At 45.6% G+C, this 23,820-nt stretch overlaps 2 protein-coding genes across 4 annotated transcripts in view; both read right to left on the bottom strand.

The window, feature by feature from the left end:
• PGK1 (phosphoglycerate kinase 1) overlaps positions 1-10,857 on the bottom strand; it is a 56,122-nt gene extending 45,265 nt beyond the window's left edge. Inside the window, exon 1 of the mRNA XM_033946476.1 lies at positions 10,709-10,857. Coding sequence (XP_033802367.1) covers positions 10,709-10,773 — 65 coding nt within the window. The 5' untranslated portion in view covers positions 10,774-10,857. The remainder of the gene's footprint in view (positions 1-10,708) is intronic.
• Positions 10,858-16,548: 5,691 nt separating this feature from the next.
• Positions 16,549-23,820, bottom strand: part of ATP7A (ATPase copper transporting alpha) — a 172,861-nt gene continuing 165,589 nt past the window's right edge. For 2 of the 3 annotated variants that reach the window (XM_033945021.1, XM_033945020.1), the window contains 2 exons: positions 22,498-22,600; positions 18,515-18,791 (listed from right to left, as the gene is read on the bottom strand). In XM_033945021.1, the coding sequence (XP_033800912.1) occupies positions 18,515-18,791; positions 22,498-22,600 (380 nt within the window). Of the gene's footprint in view, positions 18,792-22,497; positions 22,601-23,820 lie in introns of all 3 variants that reach the window. The other variant, XM_033945019.1, reaches the window with a different exon arrangement.

Below are 23,820 nucleotides of genomic sequence, written 5' to 3'. Positions count from 1 at the left end.
AATCCAGCCTGGGCATAGCAGGAAGAGATACAAGCCGCCATCCAATTGGAGATGGTGCGCTTCGATACCGGTCGTCCCAACTTGTTTGGATCAAAGGAGACGAAAAGTTGAGGAGCAGTTCTGTGTGGCTTTGTGCGATCCAAGTAGAAAGCTAGAGCACGTTTACAGTCCAGAGTGTGCAAAGCAGATTCCCCAGGATGAGAATGAGGCTTTGGAAAGAACACCGGAAGCACGATGGATTGGTTGATGTGAAATTCAGAGACCACTTTAGGTAAGAATTTTGGATGAGTACGGAGAACCACCTTGTCATGATGGAATACGGTGAACGGTGGATCCGCCACTAGGGCCTGAAGCTCACTGACCCGACGAGCTGACGTGAGGGCCACTAGAAAAACCACCTTCCAGGTGAGATACTTGAGTGGAGCCGTGTTGAGAGGTTCAAACGGAGGCTTCATAAGATGAGACAGGACAACATTGAGATCCCAAACCACAGGAGGAGGTTTGAGAGGAGGGTTGACATGAAAAAGTCCTTTCATAAATTTGGAAACCACAGGATGAGCAGACAAAGGTTTCCCTTGTAGAGGCTGATGGAAAGCCGCAATAGCACTCAGGTGGACTCGTATAGAGGTAGACTTGAGGCCAGACTGGGACAGGTGTAGAAGATAATCCAATACAGAAGATAGGGAAGCTCGCTGAGGTTCCGTGGCATTGGAAATACACCAGGAAGAGAATCTAGTCCATTTTTGGGAATAGCATTGTCGAGTAGCAGGCTTCCTGGAAGCCTCCAAGACCTCCCTCACTGCTTGAGAGAACTGGTGAGGAGTTATGTTGAAAGGAACCAAGCTGTCAGGTGGAGGGACTGCAGATTGGGATGAAGTAGTGAACCTTGATGTTGAGTGAGTAGTGAAGGAAACACTGGAAGAAGTACTGGCTCCCTGCTGCTGAGTTGAAGTAGAAGGGAGAACCAAGGTTGTCTGGGCCACCGAGGAGCAATCAGAATCATGGTGGCATGGTCTAATCTCAATTTGACTAGAGTCTTTTGAATGAGAGGAAAAGGAGGAAACGCATATAGGAAACGTTTGCTCCAATCCAGCAGAAAAGCATCTGCCTCTAGGCGATGAGGAGTGTAGATCCTGGAGCAAAATTGAGGCAGCTTGAAGTTGTGGGGGGCTGCAAAGAGGTCTATCTGAGGTGTCCCCCACTGAGCAAAGATCTGATGAAGGGGGTCGGAGTGGAGCGTCCATTCGTGAGGTTGAAGTAGACGACTCAATTTGTCTGCCAAGACGTTGTCCTTCCCCTGAATGTAGACTGCTCTGAGGAAGGTGTTGTGGCGAACCGCCCAATCCCAGACTCGAAGAGCTTCCTGACAAAGAGGGGCCGAGCCCGTGCCCCCTTGTTTGTTGACATAATACATGGCGACCTGATTGTCTGTGCGAATAAGGACCACCATGTCGTGAAGCAGATGTTGAAAAGCTTGGAGAGCATTGAAGATGGCCCTGAGCTCCAGAAGATTGATTTGATGGAGTCGTTCCGCACTGGTCCAGAACCCCTGAGTGCGAAGACCATCCAGATGGGCCCCCCATGCATAGTTCGATGAATCGGTCGTTAGAACTTTCTGATGGGGAGGAGAATGAAACAGCAAACCTCTGGATAGATTCGAAGAGGTCATCCACCAGAGAAGAGACTGCCGTAGAGCAGGAGTGACCACAATGTGACGAGATAACGGGTCGGACACCTGAGTCCACTGAGATGCCAGAGTCCATTGAGGGATCCTGAGATGTAGTCTGGCAAAAGGCGTCACATGAACTGTAGATGCCATGTGGCCTAAAAGGACCATCATGTGTCTCGCTGAGATGGATTGGCGAGAAGACACTGACTGGCAGAGTAGAAGGAGAGCATGTAAGCGTGGAGGAGGAAGGAATGCTCGAAGTTGAATGGTATCCAGGACAGCCCCTATGAAGGGGAGAGACTGGGTGGGCTGAAGATGGGACTTTGGAAAGTTGATCTCGAAGCCCAAGCTCTGCAGAAAACAAATGGTAGTCAAGGTCGCCGAAATGACCTTGGGAGCGGACGGGGCCTTGATGAGCCAGTCGTCGAGGTATGGGAACACCTGGAGACCCATGTTCCGGAGTGCAGCGGCCACCACTACCAGACACTTCGTGAAGACTCTGGGCGACGAAGATAGGCCGAAGGGAAGCACTCGATACTGCAGATGCAGATGTCCCACCCGGAATCTGAGGAACTTGCGGGAGGCCGGATGAATCGGGATGTGAGTGTAGGCCTCCTTGAGATCCAGAGAGCATAACCAATCGTTCTGCTCGATTAGGGGATAAAGAGAGGCAAGGGTCAGCATGCGGAACCGTTCCCTGACCAAAAACTTGTTGAGGACCCGAAGGTCCAAAATGGGACGCAGATCGCCCGTCTTCTTCGGGACCAGGAAGTACCGGGAGTAAAACCCCTGGTTTTGTTGATCCACCGGTACCGGCTCGACGGCCCGAAGCCGGAGCAAAGCCTGAGCTTCCTGGAGAAGAAGAGCGGTCTGTGTGGAGTTGGAAGGATACTCTCTTGGAGGATGGTCCGGGGGGACCCGTTGGAAATGAAGAGAGTATCCCTCTCTTACGATGGAGAGGACCCAGAGGTCCGTGGTGATCGCCTCCCATCGATGACAAAAATGATGGAGGCGACCCCCTATGGGAAAATATGGGGTAGACAGAACGAGATCGGTTATGCTCCCTGGAGGAGAGTCAAAAAGGCTGAGTAGCCTTGGGAGCAGCCGGCATCTGAGGCTTTTGCTGAGTCTTCTGAGGCGGCTGTCGCTTTGCAGGCTGTCTCGCAGGAGGGGCCTGCCTCGGTTGATAACGCCTTTGGTAGATTATAGGCGGTCTAGAAGGACGAGACTGTTGTGGTTTAGGCTTAGGCCTCATGATAGACTGGAAAGATTTTTCGTGGTCTGACAGTTTTTTAGTAACAGTCTCGACAGACTCATCGAACAGATCCGCTCCCGCACAAGGCACATTTGCAAGTCTGTCTTGGAGATTCGGATCCATATCAATGGTGCGAAGCCAAGCCAGTCGACGCATGGCGACCGAGCAGGCCGCAGCACGAGCCGAGAGCTCGAAAGCATCATAGGAGGATTGCATCAATTGGAGGCGCAACTGGGACAGGGTCGCCACCACCTCCTCAAACTCAAACCGAGCCTCAGCATCGATGAAAGGTGTGAACTTGCGGAGTACCGGCAAGAAAAAATCCAAATAGGACGAGAAGAAAAAATTGTAATTGAGCACTCGAGTCGCCATCATTGAATTTTGATAGATACGTCTACCAAACTTATCCATCGTTCTCCCTTCCCTGCCAGGAGGCACGGAAGCGTAGACTTGGGAGGGGTGCGAACGTTTAAGGGAAGACTCGACTAGGAGGGACTGATGAGAGAGTTGAGCTCCCTCAAACCCCTTGTGGTGCACGATGCGGTATCGAGCATCCAACTTGCTAGGTACCGCAGGTATGGAATACGGTGTCTCCAAACACCGCATGAGAGTCTGGTCAAGTAACTTATGCAGGGGAAGCCGAAGTGTCTCCGCCGGAGGATGAGGTAAATGCATGGTGTCCAGATACTCCTTAGAGTACTTCGACCCAGTATCTAAGGTCACATCCAAGTCATCCGCCATCTGTCTGAGAAAGGATGAAAAGGAAAGTTGGTCCGCCAAGGCCGGCCGGCGAGACGGACTAGAAGACGTGGAAGCCTCCGGTTCCAGGGAGAGCTGGGAGCGGCATGGAGAGTATGAGGTAGATGGTTCTTCATACTCCGGTCCCTCTGGCTGGGATAAATCTGAGGATGAGTATCCCATACACTGCATTTTCTTCTGTGGAGACACCTCTGAATGACGCGAGGAGTGTCTAGAAGAATGTCGAGATCGATGCCCCTCCCGATGCCGGGATGGGGAACGTGATCTTCGATGCATCGATCGATCCCTTGAAGCCTCGAAGGAATGGATTGGACTCGATGCAGTGGAGCGCATGGGAGGCAACGATGCCGACTCACGCAGTGCCACCCAAGTCTGGTATGGAGTGCGAAAGAACTCCTCCTGCGATGCAGTATGCCCAGGACTCCGATTATCAGGGGCCGATGTAGTACCCTGGTGACGTGGAGGTGTAATGGGCTCTAAAGGCGGCATGTCAGAAAGGGAAGCCCGCCTAGTGGGTTCCGCCGCCCTCCGCCGCTCCCCCTCGTCGAGCAGGGAAATCGAACGACGAGGAGGAGGAGGAGGGGGCGGACCGCTCTCCGGGACCGGGACCGTAGTATCGCCCTGAATATTAGCGATAAGCCTCGGTCCCATCGTCCGCATGAGCTCAACAAATTGAGCTTCGAGCAGGGATTTAAGCGATGCCGATATGGAGGGATCCGCACCGAAAGGGGGTCCTCCTGCACGGTCATCGCGTTCCTTCGTGGTCGAGTGCTTCTGCTTGGTAGCTTTGGGCACTTTTATGACCACGGGAGGAACAGTGGAAGGCGGTACCTGAACCGAGGAGACGGGAGCAGGAACCGATGCTGAACTCGATGCAGAAGCCGGTGTGAACGATGCTGGCTTCACGATGCTCGATGCATGAGTCGCAGATGCAGGCTTCGAACAGACCGGTGAAACATCTGTCGAGGTCGAAGCAGATGGCTCCTTAGAAGACTCCATCTTAAACATGGACTCCCAAAGTAAGCAGCGCCGTTTAAAAGAGCGCGCTGTGAGCGTGGAACAAGGCCGGCACGATTTCGGAACGTGTTCTGGACCAAGACACTGAAGACAGCGCCGGTGTGGGTCCGTCAACGAAATCGCACGCTGGCACTTGCTGCACTTTTTAAAACCGGTGATAGGCCGGGACATAGGCTGGAAAAGTGACGTTGCTAGGTCGAAGGAGCTAGGTCGCAGCCACGAGGCCGGCCCGGCCGAACCACCGGACGAAATAATTGTAACTTTTTTTTTTTTTTTTAAATAGAAATAAAAGTCAAAGAAAGTAAGTAAAACAATAAAACGCGGGGAAAGAAGGCAAAATACTGAAATTTCAGTCAGCGCAGAATTGAAGAGAACTTCTCAGCTCCGCGGAAAGAAAAGAACTGAGGAGACGCGCCCGGTACATCGGGCGGGAAGGCACTGGCGCATGCGCGGTGCGGGCATCTCGAAACTTCTGAGTTTCTTCAAGCAAGACATGCTTGCAAGATGTCCGTATCGGGGCTCTGTCGGATGACATCACCCACTAGTGAGAATACCTGCCTGCTTGTCCTGGGATAACATATGATACTGCCTTTATGTAAACAAACTGGTTCCGACATTCATTCATTAGCGTCGTTGCCAGATTGACGAGAAGATTCACTTGCCACACTGTCCATAAGCCAGAAGTGTGATTTTTTTAAATAAAAATAATGATATTTCACAAAAAAAATCAATTTTTTGGCATCTGCAAGCCCTTTTTACCATAAAAATGTTGTCAAAACCACAAAAATTGGCCTACGATCCTTATGGTCCTGAAAGGGTTAACTTTAGAGAGTGCCCTCTCGTTCTCTCTACCTTGGAGAGGGTGAACAACCTGTCTTTATCTACTTTGTCTTGAGTCCCTGGAGGGTGTTTTCCCTTATAACAGCCTCTGGAAGAGCGTTCCAGTTTTCCACCACCTTCTGGGTGAAGAAGAACTTCCTTACGTTTCTACAGAATCGATCCCCTTTAAATTTTAGAGAGTGCTCTCTCGTTCTCCCTACCTTGGAGAGGGTGAACAACCTGTCTTTATCTACTAAGTCTATTCCCTTCATTATGTTGAATGTTTCGACCATGTCCCCTCTCTGTCGAGCCTCTTTCATTTGAAAGGAAGCCCTGGAATGAGAGGGCATAGGATGAAGTTAAGAGTAAACTAAGGAAATACTCTTTTAGAGAAAGGGTGGTAGATGCGTGGAACAGTCTCCCAGAAGAGGTGGTGGAAATGGAGACTGTGTATGAATTCAAGAGGGCCTAGGATAGGCAAGTGGGATCTTTCATAGAGAGAAAGAGATAATAGTTACGGCGGATGGGCAGACTGGATGGGCCATTTGGCCTTCATCTGCCGTCATGTTTCTATGTTCTATGTTTCAGTGCTGACTAGGCCTCCCACATAGCAATTCAGAAAAGACTAGGGAGCAGGTCACACATATATATTGGCATGTGGTACAGATCACACCCTAAGGAAACTACCTTTCACAATACTGACAAACTTTAGTCACAGGATGTGAAAACCCCCAAGACAAGGAACCAGAAGCAAGATGCTTTCATTCTGGAAATGATTTTAGTAACTGTGCACAACGGTACTGTACAACTTCTGCCACAAGCTCTGATTACTGCACATCCCTTTTTCCCCCATAGTTTTTATTAATTTTTTTCATTTCAATGACTACCAAGGTACCAAAACATACTCCAATCCAGCCAGCATGACAAACAAGAGACCACCCGCTTTATAGACAGCCCTTTTTAAAAATTGGTTTTCATCATTTGTACAGAATTCTCCTGAGCAACCTTCTGCACGGAAACCAAGCAGGCCAGTCAGTTCAAATTGCAGATGAGTCAACACGGCTGTATTTCAGCAAAACACATGCCTGTATCAGGAGTCCAAGAGCACTAAAGATGATTGGCTAATAAGTAGAGTCAAAAGATGAGAAGAAAAAATGTCAGACCATGCTAAAAGTGAAGCAATTGGAACCCAAATGCAAATAAAAACCATGGGCGAGTACAACCCTTTGCACCATGAAAATACCGTACCATATATTTTCATACTGCCAAGGATTGTACTCATGGGTTTTTTACACAGTTAGTTTCCAGTCGCTTCATTTTACCATGGTTTGCTTCTCATTATTTGACTCTACTTATTAGCCAATCATCATTAGTGTTCTTGGACTCCTGACAGACATATTTATTCAGTTTTCTATACCATTCTGAGCGAATGGTTTACATCAGAGTATCGCAAACTGTGTGCCTCCTGAGATTTCAGGTGTGCCGTGAGACACTGGGGAGGAGGAGAGGTGGAGGCACTGTCTACATCACAGGTGTCAAAGTCGGTCCTCGAGGGCCAGAATCCAGTCGGGTTTTCAGGATTTCCCCAATGAATCTGCATGAGATCTATTTGCATGCACTGCTTTCAATGCATATTCATTGGGGAAATCCAGAAAACCCGACTGGATTCCGGCCCTCGAGGAGGGACTTTGACACCCCTGGTCTACATGCTTCTCGTGGCGAGAGGCACATCCTGTAGGCAATCAGCCAACGTGTCTCCTTATCTCCACATGTCTTCCCTGCTGCACCTCCCCCCGCCCACCCCGGGCAGCTCTGGGCCCATCTGGAGGGCCTTTGTGCATGCGCAGATGTCAATATGATGACATCACATATGCGCATTTAGCGTGCCACAGTTTGACAAAGTTTGCGGGATACTGGTTTATATGAATTTATTCAGGTACTCAAGTATTTTCTCCCCTGTCTGTCCCAGTGGGCTCACAATCTATGTACCTGGGGCAAGGGGGGGGATTAAGTGACTTGCTCAAGGTCACAAGGAGCAGTTTGGGTCTGAACCCACAACCCCAAGTGCTAAGGCTGTAGCTTTAACCATTGTGCCACACTCTCAGCCGTGTCGAGTCGTTTGTAATTTGAACTTTCATTGATATTGGTATTAAAGTTGTTTTGACTTCACCACTGGACCATTTTGTCTTTTTTGGAATTTTCTTCCACTCTTTTGCTTGAAATCTAGGGAATCTCACTTCTTTTATTGATTTTATCATGTCTTCTGACCTAAGGAAAGTAACTTCACCTTCCAAATGCCTCGGGTAGAAACATTTAGATTTTTATGTCCTCTGGGATAAGGAAATTCATGCCGTTATCCAATTTAAAATGTAAAAATCCAAGCTCAAATCTTTATTAGACATGATTTATTGAATTTTAGAATGGTTAAGCTTTGTTCAGGAGAAATTTATCATCTGAAGTCAATATAACCTTAGATCTGGCTGTTTTGTGAACAGATCCTATTCCTGGTGGAGTTCTATGCAAAAGGTTTGAAAAGTTCTGTTAAAAAAAAACCTGACATGTTTTTATGTGTAACTTTTGCAGTGTGAATTTCTCCAGTTCAAAAGCCTGGCTCCTTTGAGCCCCAGATGCACAACCTAGCTTTTTTCCAGCTCAGGCTCATATCCCATCCTTACTCCCCAACTAGCTTGACCCCTCCTGGGAGGTTCAAATCCCAGTTTCCTCTTTGCTCTCTCTACAGAGGTTTCTCTTTTTTCTCCCTCTATCGAGGTTCACTCTCTCTCTCAAATGTTTCCCTGGCACACACATCCTTATTGCTCTCTCCACTCCCATCCCATAGAGACCTCTAAAGTTCTTTCTTACACTTCCTCCTCCAACACACAGTTTGGCTCTTTTTCTGAAATCCCTCTTGCCTCTCTGGCTTTTTCCTCTCTCCATAATTCTTGTGAATCCTTCCAATACCCCCTTCCCAGCTCCCTGTGTGCCCCCCCATAGTATCCCTGGCACGTGTATAGACAAACACCTCACTGGTGGCATCCCTCCCTCTTTCTGGCCCATCTTCTCCCCTCTTCCCATGGTATATCACCTGTGCAAACATGCGCTCTCCCATAGCAACTTACCCTGTTAATTTTCTCTCTCTCCCCCTCCCTCTCCAGCACTGCTCACAGTCGGACACTGTAGAGCCTCACACTTCAAATTCAGTAGTGAAAGCCAGTGTGTAGAAAGGACATGGCTTGACATGAAGCTTCTTTCTCCCTGTGATGATCAACACTAGGGGGAGCAAGGGGGAGGATGGGACCACTTCCCTATGAGGAAAGGCTAAAGCAGCTAGGGCTTTTCAGCTAGAAGAAACAACTCAGGGGTGATATGATAGAGGTCTATAAAATACTTGAGTGGAAAGGGTAGATGTGAATTGCTTGTTTACTCTGTCCAAAAATAGTAGGACTAGGGGACATGATGAAATAACTAAGTAGTAGATTTAAAACAAACCGGAGAAAATATTTTGCTGCCGGAGAATGTGGTGAAATCAGTTAGCTTAGTGGGGTTTAAAAAGGTTTGGATAAATCCCTAAAAGGGAAGTCCATGGCTTTGGGAAATCCACTGCTTATTCTTAGGATAAGCACCATAAAATCTGTTTTACTACTTGGGACCTAGCCAGGTACTTGGTTGGCCACTGTTGGAAACAGGATACTGGTCTTGATGGATCTTCGGCCTGCCCCAGTATGGCAATTGTTGGTTCTTTTGATGGTTCATGGCACACATAAAATCCTTCTCCAACACCAAAGCTCAAATGAGTCAAATCTTCTTTCTGTCTTGTTTCTAGCACATGGAAATCTCAAGTATCTGATGGATAGTACAGTGGTCATGCCAACGGCACATAAAAGACTGAACAGAAAATAGCTCCCAATGTCCCAATGTAAAAAAAAAAATCTGTGATGAAACTTAGCATTTTTTAATTTACCTTTTCCTTAATGCTAAATCTTTGTCAACTTGCTACATGAAGACAAAAGCTGCCATTTTCCAAGATGGTATTACTGGAGGTGCACAGAAGGGGTGGGGGGGAGGTTGCAGAGAGATTCACTGGATACTTTTTGTGGGACATTTGTGAGGATCAATGGGACTGTCATGATTATCTGGGAGGAGGGAATTCAGAGGAGGTCTGGTGCAAAAGTACTCCAGTTGACATGAGTGGTGTCTGGTACCTACGTACGCTATGCATCCATTGTCAGTGCACTTGTTTACGCTTGGCCCATATGCATACCATTTGGCTCCTGTACCAGGGAGGGAGATTTGGGTTATTAAACTTGCATTAGAAACCCGTGCACCGAGCTTTGGTGCACAGCTATAATGCAAGGTTACCGCAACAGCCCCTCAGAGTCAGAGCTGAGAAACCGTGAGCTCTTCCCAGCTATGCCGCCTAATGGCTGCTACTATGAGACCAAAAATACAGTGTGGCAAGCTGCATTTTTGGTCTTTTAGGCTTACTGCATTGTCCAACCTCTGACCCCCCCTCCCCCCCCATTGATAAGCATAAGAGCCAACTTTTCAAAGCTATTAGGGGTGCTAAACCCAGATGAAATTACCCCCCTCCATGGACACAAAGATTTTGCTCAATATTAGCGGTGCTGAAGCACCCACAGAGGTGGCTCCCCAAGTTTACAAGAAGCACCTTAAGCCAAAGAGAAATATCACCTTTTCTGAGATCCCCAGACCTTGGATCAAGGGCACATTGCCTTCCCCCCCACTTCACACAGGAAAGAGTCCCAGGGCAGCACTAGCAGCAGGGGAAGAAGATTCATTAGGGCAGGGAATGAACAGGTAAAGGGGAGGAGCCCAGGCCACGCCCACCCGTCACTCACACGCTTCCGCAAAAGCAGCAGCAGCCGGGCACGCCGCCAGCCCATTGGTCGGAAAGCTGCGCGCGCCGGCATCGCCGCTGCAGCGGGCGCGTGAGGGTATCAAAAGCGGGGAAATCGCCCCCAGCTCAAACCTGGGGGGGGGGGTGGGGGTGGAAATAACGAACCGCCATGGCTATTACGCCTCACCTCGAGGGAGGAAAGGAGTCGGCGCCAAGCAGCGCGCGCTAAGTAACGCGACAGGCGCGCGCGAGCCCTGTCCCGTGCGCAGAAAACGCCGTGGGGGGTGGGATCTCTGTGGCTGTCATGCGATGCAATACGTTCGAGCCTCACCTCATGACCACCCTCTTGCCCTTCACGTCCACCTTGTCCAGCGTGAGCTTGTTGGAGAGAGACATGGCTGCGGTGCTGCTTCTGCCGCCGGGACGCTGCAAAGTGCGGGTCACCTTTGCCTCAGCCCAGCCCGGCGCGTCCAGAGCCCGCCCCCGCTGCCGCACCATTGGGTGGCCTGGGGAGGAGCATGCGATTGGCTCTTGGAACTGTCATTGGACGCTGGTGACGTTAGCTGGAGAGCAGGTCACGTTGCTCACGCAGCCAGGGGGGAGGGGGTAGAGAAAAGGGATGATTCCCCCCCCCCACACTCTTCATGTGGCTAAAAAAATAAACCTATGGGCAAATAAAGTAGTAAAGCTCCTGGACACCTAACATGGCCTAGTTTCTTTCTGGAAGGGCTATGGTAGAAATATGGAATAGATGATTTTAAAAAAAACACAGCTTTTATTGTACACATAAAATGATAAAAAATACAGTTAAACGTCAATAAACTAAAACAAAACCAAAATTTGATTTGTAGACCCAGTGGTAGACATCTGGGACTATTTGTTGTTTTTGTTTTATTGACTTTTAATAATGTGTTTTTATCATTTTATGTGTACAATAAAACCTGAGTGTTTCCAAATCATCTTTACTGGCTTTTGGGCTAGATTCACTAATGCTTGGAGCGATCCGATCCCGATCATCCCATGCAAATTAGTAAAACCCCATGCACTAACAATTGCTTGGCTATTTTGAGTCGGGTTTTACTATTGCCAAACCCGACTGCTGCAGACCTGGGGGTAACTGAGTTACCATCAGGTCTGCAGGCTTTTTGACAGGCCTGCCTGTCATTTTTATTCATTTTTTTTTCCATGGTCCAGATATTTTGCATGTAACATAGTAACATGTTACACATGCAAAATATCTGTCCCATTAAAAAAAAATAAAAAAGACAGGCAGGCCTGTCAAAAAACTACCCCCCTCACTAAAACGCGCCCCCCACCCCTGACTGGAGAAAAACGCAGGAGGGATGCCAATTCCCTCCTGCAATCAGCGTTTAAAAAAAAATATATATATATATGCATGCAGAACTCCCCCTGACCGGCATGGCCCTCACCCCCCTCACCCCGCCGACCAGCACGGTCCACCCCTGGCAGTAAAAAGTTGTGAGCAGGAGGGGTGCTCAGTCCCTCCTGCTCCTAAGCCAACCACCCCCCCGACACACCCCTGCTCGGGCCCAACCCAGCCCACCCACCTGGTACCTGTAAAATAGTTGGGAGCAGGAGGGGTGCCCGGTCCCTCTTCCTGCTCCTACGCACCACCAAAATCTTCAGGAGCAGGAGGAAAGTCCACCTGCTCCTACTCTTCGACAGGCCGCCACCCAATAGCGGCCTTAGGCCCTCCCCGCCACATCATTTGATGCATGGGGAGAGGCCTAAGGCCCTGATTGGCTGAGGCGCCTCAGGCTCCTCCCTTTGGAGGGACCGGGGCCCCCCAGCCAATCAGGGACTTCTTTAAGGAGGAGTCTAAGGAAGTCCCTAAATGGCCATTTTGAGATCTTTTTTAAATCCCTTACCAGACTTAAAAGCTGCTACAGTCTTCTTTCTGAAGGCCTCAGGCAGTTCTTTTGATCTCACCATGGTGTTCACTCAGCAGTCATGAGCACACCAAACTAAATGTCTGAGGTTTTAGTAGGGCAAACCTCCTTCAAAATGCTGAGTAACGATGTTCTAATCATATGCACCTGATGTGATAAACCTGTGTGTAATTTGAGCCACTTTAAGTGGGAGGATATGGGGAGGCATCCTAATTTATTCCTCAGTTACAATACATATTTTTGTGGATATCTTTTGTTTCATGAGTAAATCAAGGAAAAGTTTTGCTGTTTACCTGCAATTAATTACATCACTTTCTTTTCCAGAGATAAAAAAATAAAAAAAAGATTTGACAGTGATATGTGAATATTTCTTAAGAAAGAACTCAATATTTCACGGAGTGTCCTAATTTTTTCACATGACTGTACATGTACTGAAGGATTCTTGATTTCTGCAAGAAACAGATTTAAACAAAAATATATGTAGTCTTTATTGGCATTCATACAGATTCTGTATTTCAGTACATGTCTGATGTACGCACAATGAACAGAGCAGGCTAATATCAGATTAGGAAGATTTCAATATGGATCTTGGAAACATGTCTCATTGTCACAGTGGCCCTTCACTACGCCACTGCCATAAATAAAACCAGGCTGGGAATGTGTAAGCAGATTGCCATTAGAAATGTAATTTCTCAGCCTCATGTCACCAACAGCAGTGCATCAGACTGGCAAAGAGTCATGTGTTAAGGTGAACGGTGAAAACTTAACAAGAACTACTGCAGAAAGGGACTTAGGAGTACTCATCCGGGACAATATGAAAGCTGCAAATCAAGTGGAGAAAGCTTCAGCAAAAGCTAGACAAACGTTGGGTTGCATCAGAAGGAGCTTTATCAGCCGAAAGCCTGAAGTCATACTGCCATTGTACAGATCCATGGTGAGACCTCACCTGGAGTACTGTGTCCAGTTCTGGAGGCCGCATTATCGGAAAGATGTGAAGAGACTGGAGTCGATCCAGAGAATGGCCACACGGATGGTCTCGGGACTTAGGGATCTCCCTTATGAGGAACGTCTGACCAGACTGCGCCTATATTCTCTCGAGGAGCGCAGAGAAAGGGGGGGGGGGGGGACATGATTGAAACATTTAAATACATCACGGGCCGCATCGAAGTGGAGGAAGATATCTTTTTTTCTTAAGGGTCCCACGGCGACAAGAGGGCATCCGCTAAAACTTAAAGGGGGAAGATTTCATGGGGACACCAGGAAATACTGCTTCACCGAAAGGGTGATTGATCGATGGAATGGCCTTCCACGCCAAGTGGTCGAGGCCAGCGGCGTGCTCGACTTCAAGAGACGTTGGGACAGACAAGTGGGGTCGCTGCAGAGTCATGCTTAAACGATGGACTCATGGGAGAGAGGACTCTAGAGTAGAGAAATTAGCTGAGGGAGGGTTCTTGAGTGGGCAGACTTGTTGGGCCACAGGCCCTTTTCTGCCATCAAACTCTATGCGGAAAAGAAAGCAATTCAACCAGCTTGGCCTGTTCTTAAATCATCCTAGCGCTGCTGAAGGAAAATAGTTAATGAAAATTATAATATGGCATTTTGTCTAAGGACCAGGTCATGCAATGTCCAATGATTAAAATACAAAGAATTAAGCCGTAGATATATATATATATATATTTTTTTTTTAACACAAACCAGAAAACTTGCATAAAGTAGCTGCTATCATGAAACATTAAAATAAATAGAATGAAATGCATTTTTTTAATACATAATTCCAGGTAAAACTGGATTTAAACATAATTTTATGTCAAATAAGGCGATTCTATACATTTAAGGCTCCTTTTACGAAGCCGCGTTAGCGGTTTAACACGCGTAATAGCGCCCTCTAAACTGCTGGGCCGCGCTAGACGCTAACGCCAGCAATGAGCTGGTGTTAGTTCTAGCCGCGTAGCGCGGGTTTAGCACGCGCTAAAAAACTGCGTACGCTAAAACCGCTAACGCGGCTTCGTAAACGGAGCCCTTAGTCTGCTAGAAAGTTACAACTAAACATTTAGCCCACTAAAAAGTTAACAAATCAACATTTAGTTTAACCCTACAACACATTCAGAGATAGAAAAGAAATCTGGTACTTTGGTTCAAAAACATTTTAAGCAAGCACACAGTATCTGCTCTTCATAAGGCATCAGGAGAATAGTAATGGCAAATACAAATGTCACAGAAAAGAAAATTCAGTTAAATACTTCCAAAACAGGAGCTTTCTTGCCATCTAATCCACCAAGACATTTGGCAGACATGATCTAACAGGAATTTGCTGGAGCTTCATCGCTCTTAGATTTAAAAATCTATTTAAATTATACTTTTAGGGGCCAATTTAATAAAATCGCTAAAAAACTTAAGAAATCAAAAATTTGGGTGCTCAGGTAGTGTTCTGTAATGGAACATTCTTGTACAACCACACTATCCCTGAACCCTCGGGTAGTCAATCCTGTCTAACGAGATTTTTTAATGGGTGCGTTACGGCTCTGCCCTATGCAAATGAAGCTTCTTACAAGAGATCTTGTAAGAAGGGATTGACTACCCGAGGGTTTAGGAATAGAGTGTGGGTTTTACAGGAAAGAAAATTAATGAGGTAAGAACCTAATCTTTCTTTTGTGCCACTGTTCCTTCTAAGCTGAGGAGCCCTCCAATTGCGAGTGACACTTAAATATTATGTTTTCAGTCACTAGGGACACAAATCCCAAAGGACAGCTAGCATCACCAGCAAAGATGTTCTTGAGCATATAAACCCAGAGTTGTCCCTGGAAGGCAAGATTACCAGACAGAAACGGACCTGTTTTGGACATGTGATGAGGGCAAATTCACCAGAAAAGGAGGTGCTACTCAGAATGGTCAGTGGTAAAAGGAAGCAAGGGAGACCATGAAAAAGGACACGGGAATGAACATCAAGCGGTTGAAAGAAGCCGTGGAAAACAAGGAAGCATGGCGAGGACTGGCCTACAGAGTATCCAAGGGTCAGACATGACTGATTGGATAGTAGTAGTAGTAGTAAGAGGGACATGTAGGCCTTCCTGAAGTGCTGCAGAGCTTCCTTGTCCCTCAGTATTGAAAATGTGATAGTGAAACAGCACCCCCCACTGGCAGGACTGTATATGGAGGACTCCCGATCAGCTTAGAGAGAATAATGGTTTGCACATCAAATCTGTCAAAGAATACTAGTAGCATAAGTACCCCATTACGTGCCCGACTTTAGGAGATACCTTTATGCCATGTCTATGGCTGGCATAAATGCAGCAGTTGCATGCATAAATGCAGGACTTCTATAAAAAAAATGCATGTAAAAATAGTGGCAGTGCCCATGCCCTACCCCTTTGGAGTTAGACATAAGTTCACTCAGGCGCCCAGTTACAGAATGGCCCTTAACTATTGTTATCTGCTTAACTTATGGCATATTATATAGAAACACCCCCTTACTGTGTCCTCCCGTTGTTTCCTTGGAAGCAGGTTCTAGTGAGAACTGCTTGCCCTTCACGCCAAGAAGTCATGACCATGTGAAATGAAGATCTACTAGTGAAAAACTGGAGAGAGCCAACTAAGAAAAAGATTTACCACACACACACAGGAACAAGATCATTTCCAAACTTAGTACATAATGGGGTTAGAGGCACTTGTGTGGGAGCAGCCTCCAGAAAGGACAGGCATGAGCTATCGAATACCACTCAGACTTTTTAACCATATAGAAATGAGGTCTTCTGAAACTCCAAAAGCTGTAAGCGTGTATGTCACAGATCATTCTAAACTATGTAAGGATCCCAATAATCCAGTATTCAAATAATGCATGGGAGTACCTTATGCTTGAAAACTGGCTTGATTTTTTTAGGGGGAGGGGGGGCTTAAAAGTATGAGTATCCTTCTTACTGTAAAAGGTGCCATATTAAGAATTTAGTAGTTAAAGCAAAGGCTCAAATCCCACTTCTCCCACTGAAGATCCTTTTTACCTCGGGGAAGTCACGTCACTCTCCACTGTCTCAGGTACAAAACTTAATCTACTTACTCTATCTCAATCAATAAAAACAAAAAACAGAACAGAGGTTAACCCCTAAAGGGTGCTACAAATCAGTCAAGTTCATTCATTTGACTGAAACAATGGTATTACCATCTAAAATCCAAAAAGGAGAGGCCAGTTGTGTTGTAAGTCTAAGCAATGACTATTATTCAGTGCTGTGGCAAACATGATGCCATCCATATCATATCTATTTTACAGCACCAAGGCAAGGTTTTGTTGGGTTTGTTTTTTTTTTGGGGGGGGGGGGTAATTTTAACTAGGTGCCTCCATTTAGGCGCTCTGAGGCTATATAATAGGAGCCTATTTTAAAACAGAAACAAGGAACTTATTCCATTATAGAGTACAAGCATAACATCTGGGCACCCGCACTTGCCGTAGCTCTAGTGCAGGGATAGGGAACTCCGGTCCTCGAGAACCGTATTCCAGTCGGGTTTTCAGGATTTCCCCAATGAATATGCATGAGATCTATGTGCATGCACTGCTTTCAATGCATATTCATTGAGGAAATCCTGATAACCTGACTGGAATACGGCTCTCGAGGACCGGAGTTCCCTACCCCTGCTCTAGTGTAAGTACGAGCACCTAAATGTGGCTGTTCTGTACGTTAGGTGCATAACTGGAAGTCCCGCCCCTTGCAAATACACACTAAGCAAGATAGGAGGCTGTTTACAGAACACCACTTAGGGGGAACATTGGCACGTGTGCACGTGTCAGTATTCTAAACATTTATGTGCGTCGATGTTAGCATCTCTTTTATAGATTTGCCCCTCACATGTCATGATTTTTTCCTAAGTTTGTTTTCTTTCCTCAGTGCTGGTTTGTGCATTGACAGTTTGCTTTTTCACTCATTTTTAAAGCACATCACGCAGTGCAGTCACTAGACAAGGCCCTATCTGAAAGCAAATGGCTCCTGGTAGTAAAAGTCATAATGGCTGGACATGTGTGATAAAGCATTAATCATTACTGGTCCTGTTTATATTTCCTACGGGCAGACTGGAGGGGAGCCTTAAGCCTCATTCTTACCGACATTTCAACTGACTAGAAATTTAAACTTTCCGAGGTCCATTTGATTCCTAACACCTACCTGCTGTTGGATCTGTTGGAGCAGGAATACCGGCCAAGTAGTCTGGCTCACGACATCCAAAGTCTGCTGTTTCTGGCCTCTGGGAGAAAGTTCACACCCCAGTGCACCACCAAGGTCCTGATCTCACCAGAAGGTAGCAGGGGAGCTTTGTAGAACCGGAGAGCGAGAACGATAGCAACATAGCGAAATCTTTCTGCTTCTACCTCCCTCTCCTATTTATTAAGCGCATTCGTTATTTCAAGTGTGCACAGATTGTACAACATAAGGCTGATGCTCAGCCAGATTTACTCAGTGAACTATTTGGCTATTCAGCCTAAAGTCATCACATCAGGCAAAGTTGTCCAGTTAACCCTTGGCCTGCTATTTGGCTGGCCAGTGTTGAATAGTAGTGCAGTCTGGCGGCCAAAGAAGACCAATGTTCCAGGAAACCCCCCAGCCCCTCTTTCCTTTTCAGCTGGGTAAAATTTGGCCAGGCAAGTATCTGCCTGGATAAAATTCCCTTAGTGATCTGGAATGCAGAATTACAGAAAAGCTAAATGACCATTGTCTTTCTCAGGCACTTTCTAAGCTAGAATAAATTAGATCCTTCAAGAGAGTTTACCGTTCTTTACTGGTCGTGTGCAACAGGTCTAATTTCCCAACAGAATATGTAGGTATGGAATTCAGTCTGGTTGTCCTAATTACCTTGAACCAAACTACATTCAAAGCGAAGACAGCGCCCCAGGCTCCGGTTCTGAAAGTAGACCTGCAGCATTACCCTACAATAACTCCACATGCTTGTTTGTATGGGTCCACGTTGATCCGGTTCCCTTTACCCTCCCTACTGTGGCTGCCTTTATTACAATACTGGAAGGTTTATGTTTCCATTACAGGCAAACTGCTTTCAGCATGCCAGAAGTGCCCTGAAATCCCCCCCCCCTTCCCCCACTGCTTCCTTTTTCAATCGAGCTGCTCAAATTTAAACATTTTGTCATTAGAGCACACAATCAAAATAAAGCTTTGAAAACCACCACAATCTAACAGTGCGTCATTTAGTGCATATGGAAATTCATGTCCCGACTCCAGTATGACTTGGAAGCTTCATACCACGGAGTCCCGTTCAGCGCCGAAATCTCCCATGAGCAGCGAGTGTTTATCTGGCTCAGTGAGAGCAATGCTGTTGTGTGAGCGTTTATCAGAGAGCAGGGAGTTTATCGAAGCCTGGCTGTAATTGACGAGGCGATCCAGCAGACTGAGTTTTGGGGAGCTCCGTACTGTTTCACTAATACCAATGTGCACGCTGATTTCGGAAGGAGTCCTCTGTCTCATTTGGTTGAAGGCACGAAGTTCTAAAGCTTCACGTGTTGGCTTCTGGTAACTAGAATGAGAAAAGCCCTTTTTAGCTTGAAGTAACCATATGGCATTGAATACCAAATCTCATTTTAGATTTTTTAAAATGCAAAGCAATCCTTAACATTTCCAGCAGTTCAAGACTAGAACCACCTCTATGTGCATTTTACATAAAATGAACTCCTAAAAATGATCAGTAATTAAACTAAACTTTAAGTTTATATACCGCATCCTCTCCATAAACATAGAGCTCGGCACGGTTTTCAGGAACTTTAAGATAAGGAAGGAAAAACATAATAAGAATTAGTGATTATAAAGAGGGTAGCGAGATTTACATTTTTGAGAATAGCCGAGTTTTCAGATGCTTTCGGAATAGTTGGAAGGAGCCCAGATTCCGCAGCAGGGCAGGAAGGTTATTCCAAAGCTCAGTGATTTTGAAGAAAAGAGATTTCCCTAATTTTCCAGCATAGATAATGCCTTTTAACGAGGGGAAAGATAGTTTGAGTTTTTGGATGGATCTGGTAGTGTCAGGTCTTGTAGAATTCCAAGATAGTGGAATTAGAGGAGGAAGAATGCCATGCAAGATCTTGAATGTTAGGCAGGCACACTTAAAGTGAACCCTAGAGATTACTGGAAGCCAGTGAAGTTTTGACAGAAGTGGGGAAACATGATCAAATTTACTTTTTGCAAAGAGAATGAGTAGAAATAAGCAAAAGCGATGGGGGTCTTTGCTAGAGTGCCAGGTCACTTTTCAAGATGTCCACAAGATAAATTTGCATGCACTGCCTACCTTGCATGCAAATTTATTTCATGCATAGTCCAAGTTTATTAAAGAATTTACTTGTCAGTGGGTATATGTCTAGGCGTCTTACAGGCTAAAATTAGAAGTGAACTTCTTAGCAGACAAGACAGTGACGGTGAAGGGGTAGGGGTAAAATAGGTCAAAAAGGATAGGGGGAGACAATACATTAGGAAGGGCATTGCAATGTAGCTTCACTGTGTGTAGCCTAAAAACCTAGCTGGCTGGGTTTTTGCCAGGTATTAGTGACATGGATTGGACACCGTGAGAACGGGCTACTGGGCTTGATGGACCATTAAGGCTATTCTTATGTTCTGAGATATTCTTATACATAGTAAAGAATCATTTCGCACAGAATGCTGATACTAATACTCAATAATAAATTAATATCTTGCATTTGAGAATATATATTTCTATAGAAGGTAATCCTAAGAGATGGTCTCCTTCCGGCCACCTCTAAAATACCTTCTATTTATTTTTTATATATATTTTATATATATTTTACCCGTCAGACCCTCAGAAATGTCACCAGGTGTTCAATAGCATTTCATAAAACAACCTAAAAAAGGCTAAATCATAAGTAGAAAGGGATTCTACTCAGAGCTCAAGGAGAGTGTTTTTGAAAGGGTCTCAAGTGCTCACGGTTAAGAGCTCGATATGTCTTACAAGCTAATAACTTTCGGGTGAGCTATCATCGATCTTTTATTCACTACTCCAATTTATGCTCTGTAGTATCAGAAACCCTCTATAAATAGTTTTAGTATTCAGAAAAAAATTTTTTATTTTTATTTAAATGTAATACTTCTATGAAATTCTAAAATAGAACTGTCGGAATTGAACTTCACTTAGCTATAATAGCAAGATATCAAAGTGACCTGTCGGAGTTAATAACTTCCATATATAGGTCTTAAATTACTTAGCTTCAATAGCAAGATGTCATAGTGGCTACGGAAGATCTCCGTTTCGCTCTTGTTAACTCAAACAGAGCTTCATCAGGAAAAAGCCGACATTCACACTATTTGTATCGGCTCTGGTTCTAACAAAGGGAACCGTTTAGGAGACACAGCCCAATTCAGACTTGTCTGAATTGGGCTGTGTCTCCTAAACGGTTCCCTTTGTTAGAACCAGAGCCGATACAAATAGTGTGAATGTCGGCTTTTTCCTGATGAAGCTCTGTTTGAGTTAACAAGAGCGAAACGGAGATCTTCCGTAGCCACTATGACATCTTGCTATTGAAGCTAAGTAATTTAAGACCTATATATGGAAGTTATTAACTCCGACAGGTCACTTTGATATCTTGCTATTATAGCTAAGTGAAGTTCAATTCCGACAGTTCTATTTTAGAATTTCATAGAAGTATTACATTTAAATAAAAATAAAAAAATTTTTTCTGAATACTAAAACTATTTATAGAGGGTTTCTGATACTACAGAGCATAAATTGGAGTAGTGAATAAAAGATCGATGATAGCTCACCCGAAAGTTATTAGCTTGTAAGACATATCGAGCTCTTAACCGTGAGCACTTGAGACCCTTTCAAAAACACTCTCCTTGAGCTCTGAGTAGAATCCCTTTCTACTTATGATTTAGCCTTTTTTAGGTTGTTTTGTGTGTTTCACAATTTTTTGAGGATATTTAACAATAGCATTTCATAACAACTGGCTTTACGCATCAGGTCTTCACCAGGTCACTTATAGATACTTTCAATAATTATGATATAGACTCCAATAACATGGATTATATAAATTGAGGCAGCGTAACTGCTTTCATACTTAACTTAGGTGGTGATAAGGGACAAATGCGCCAACATGTTTCACCCTTAGGGGGTTTCCTCAGGGCTACAATCCCTTAGTTAGGATCTGTTTCACGACACGCGACCACCCGGTATGCCTCAATTTATATAATCCATGTTATTGGAGTCTATATCATAATTATTGAAAGTATCTTTAAGTGACCCGGTGAAGACCTGATGCGTAAAGCCAGTTGTTATGAAATGCTATTGAACACCTGGTGGCATTCCTGAGGGTCTGAAGGGTAAAATATATAGAAGGTATTTTAGAGGTGGCCGGAAGAAGACCATCTCTTAGGATTGATACTAATACTCAGACATATGAATTACAATTCTATCAAGGCACCTACAGCTCCACGCCCCTTGTGGGGAGTGTGTGGCGCAGTGGTTAAAGCTACAGCCTCAGTACCCTGAGGTTGTGGGTTCAAATCCCACGCTGCACCTTGTGACCCTGGGCAACTCACTTAATCCCCTATTGCCCCAGGTACATCAGATAGATTGTGAGCCCACCAGGACAGATAAGGAAAAATGCTTGAGTACCTGAATGTGAACCACTTAGGCCATAAGTGGTATATAAAGACTAAAAATAATTAATGTATAAAACAGTAGCCCAAAAATGGCAGTGGAGCCCCTAAGCACCATTTTGTGTTGGCATGCATACATGGAATAACTCCTAAGTGCAAGGGGCGGGACTCCTATTACTGCGTATCATGCCCCCTGTCTCGTTTACATGACAACTGTTACACTAACCAATACTGCCTATAGTCTAGAGCAGGGGTGTCAAAGTCCCTTCTCTAGGGCCACAATCCAGTTGGGTTTTCAGGATTTCCCCAATGAATATGCATGAGATCTATTAGCATACAATGAAAGCAGTACATGCAAATAGATCTCATGCATATTCATTGGGGAAATCCTGAAAACCCGACTGGATTGGGGCCCTCGAGGAGCGACTTTGACACCCCTGGTCTAGAGGTTACTGTCGTATAAATCTGAATCAACTACCCACCCATTTGTGGACATTAGGGAACCTATGGCCATTTCTATAAGAACTGTGAGTCACACCAAACCTCTGACAGAGGAAAGCAGCTGTACTAAATCTATTATAGCTCCATGTACACACTAAAAAGTAAAAAGCCAGAACACTTACAGTTTCAGAAGCAGAGAAGAAAGTACCACAGAAACAGATGAAGCCGCCATTGCTGCCGACCCCATCCAGGGCTGCAAAATCAAGCCAACCGGCAGGAAGACACCTGTACAATGCAAACGTTCTACTGTCAGATCAGATACTTAAGGACATTAACAAGATGGAATGGTCTACAGACCCTGTACTGTGAAATGGCATGTCAGAACCTCGGGAGGTATTAACGTAGAACAAAATCTATTCCAGAGAAAGGAAAACGGTAAAACCAGAGGGCATAATTTGAGGTTGAGGGGTGGTAGATTCAAGACTAATGTAAGGAAATTCTTCTTTTACGAAGAGGGGGGTTGATTCCTGGAATGCGCTCCCGAGGGAGGTGGTGGAGAAGAAAACGGTGACAGAGTTCAAACAAGCGTGGGATGACCACAGAGGATCTCGAATCAGAAAATAATGGGTATACATTGAAGGAACTAAGGCCAGTACTGGGCAGGCTTGCACGGCCTGTGTCCCGTATATGGACTATTCAGTTGAGGACGGGCTGGGGAGAGCTTCGATGGCTGGGATGGTTAAGATGGGTTGGAGTGAGCTTTGATGGAGACTCCAGTAGATGGAACCTAAGCACACTACTGGGCAGGGCTCTGGATTTCTGGCCCAGAAATATCTAAGAAATAGGACCATTTCAACTAAATGAATTCATGGAGCATGTATGGTTGGGCAGACTGGATGGACCACGCGAGTCTTTATCTGCCGTCATTTACTATGTTACTATGAGAGGTACTTTTCGGTGACATATAAGATCAGCAGTGACCTAATATACTAGCTTGTAGGACCAGGACATTTTCTGTGCTTTAGTTGAAGAGAATGCAGAGGTTTCCTGAGAATGTCTGCAGTCCCTGATCTCCTGTTACTTTTATTAATAGAACTAGTCTTTAAGCCCGTTAAATTAACGGGTGCTAGAATAGATGTCTGTCTGTCTGTCTTTCTTTCTGTCTGTCTCTCTGGCCCCCTGTCTGTCATTCTTTCTTTCTCCCTCTCTATCCTTGGCTAGTGTTTGTCTGGGGGGGAGGTTTCTTTCTCTCTTTCTCTGCTGTCTGTCTGTGTTTATTCTATCTGTCTCCCTGGCCCCCTGTCTTTCTTTCTGTATGTCTCTCTGTCTTTCTCCCTGGCCCCCTGCCTACCTGTATTTATCTGTTGTTCCATGCCTGACTGTCTCTCCGTGGCCCCCTTCTGTCTCCCTACCCCCTCCCGAAAGCAAGCCCATTACATTAATGGGTGCCCTGTGCAGCAGCATTAGCGTTTCCTCTACCCCCTTTCCCTTCCCGCGGTCCCGAC

The sequence above is a fragment of the Geotrypetes seraphini genome, chromosome 5, assembly GCF_902459505.1.
Source record: "Geotrypetes seraphini chromosome 5, aGeoSer1.1, whole genome shotgun sequence".
In the NCBI taxonomy this organism is placed as follows: domain Eukaryota; kingdom Metazoa; phylum Chordata; class Amphibia; order Gymnophiona; family Dermophiidae; genus Geotrypetes; species Geotrypetes seraphini.
Note: the sequence above shows the minus strand (reverse complement) of the source record. Positions and strands in the feature narration are given on the sequence as shown.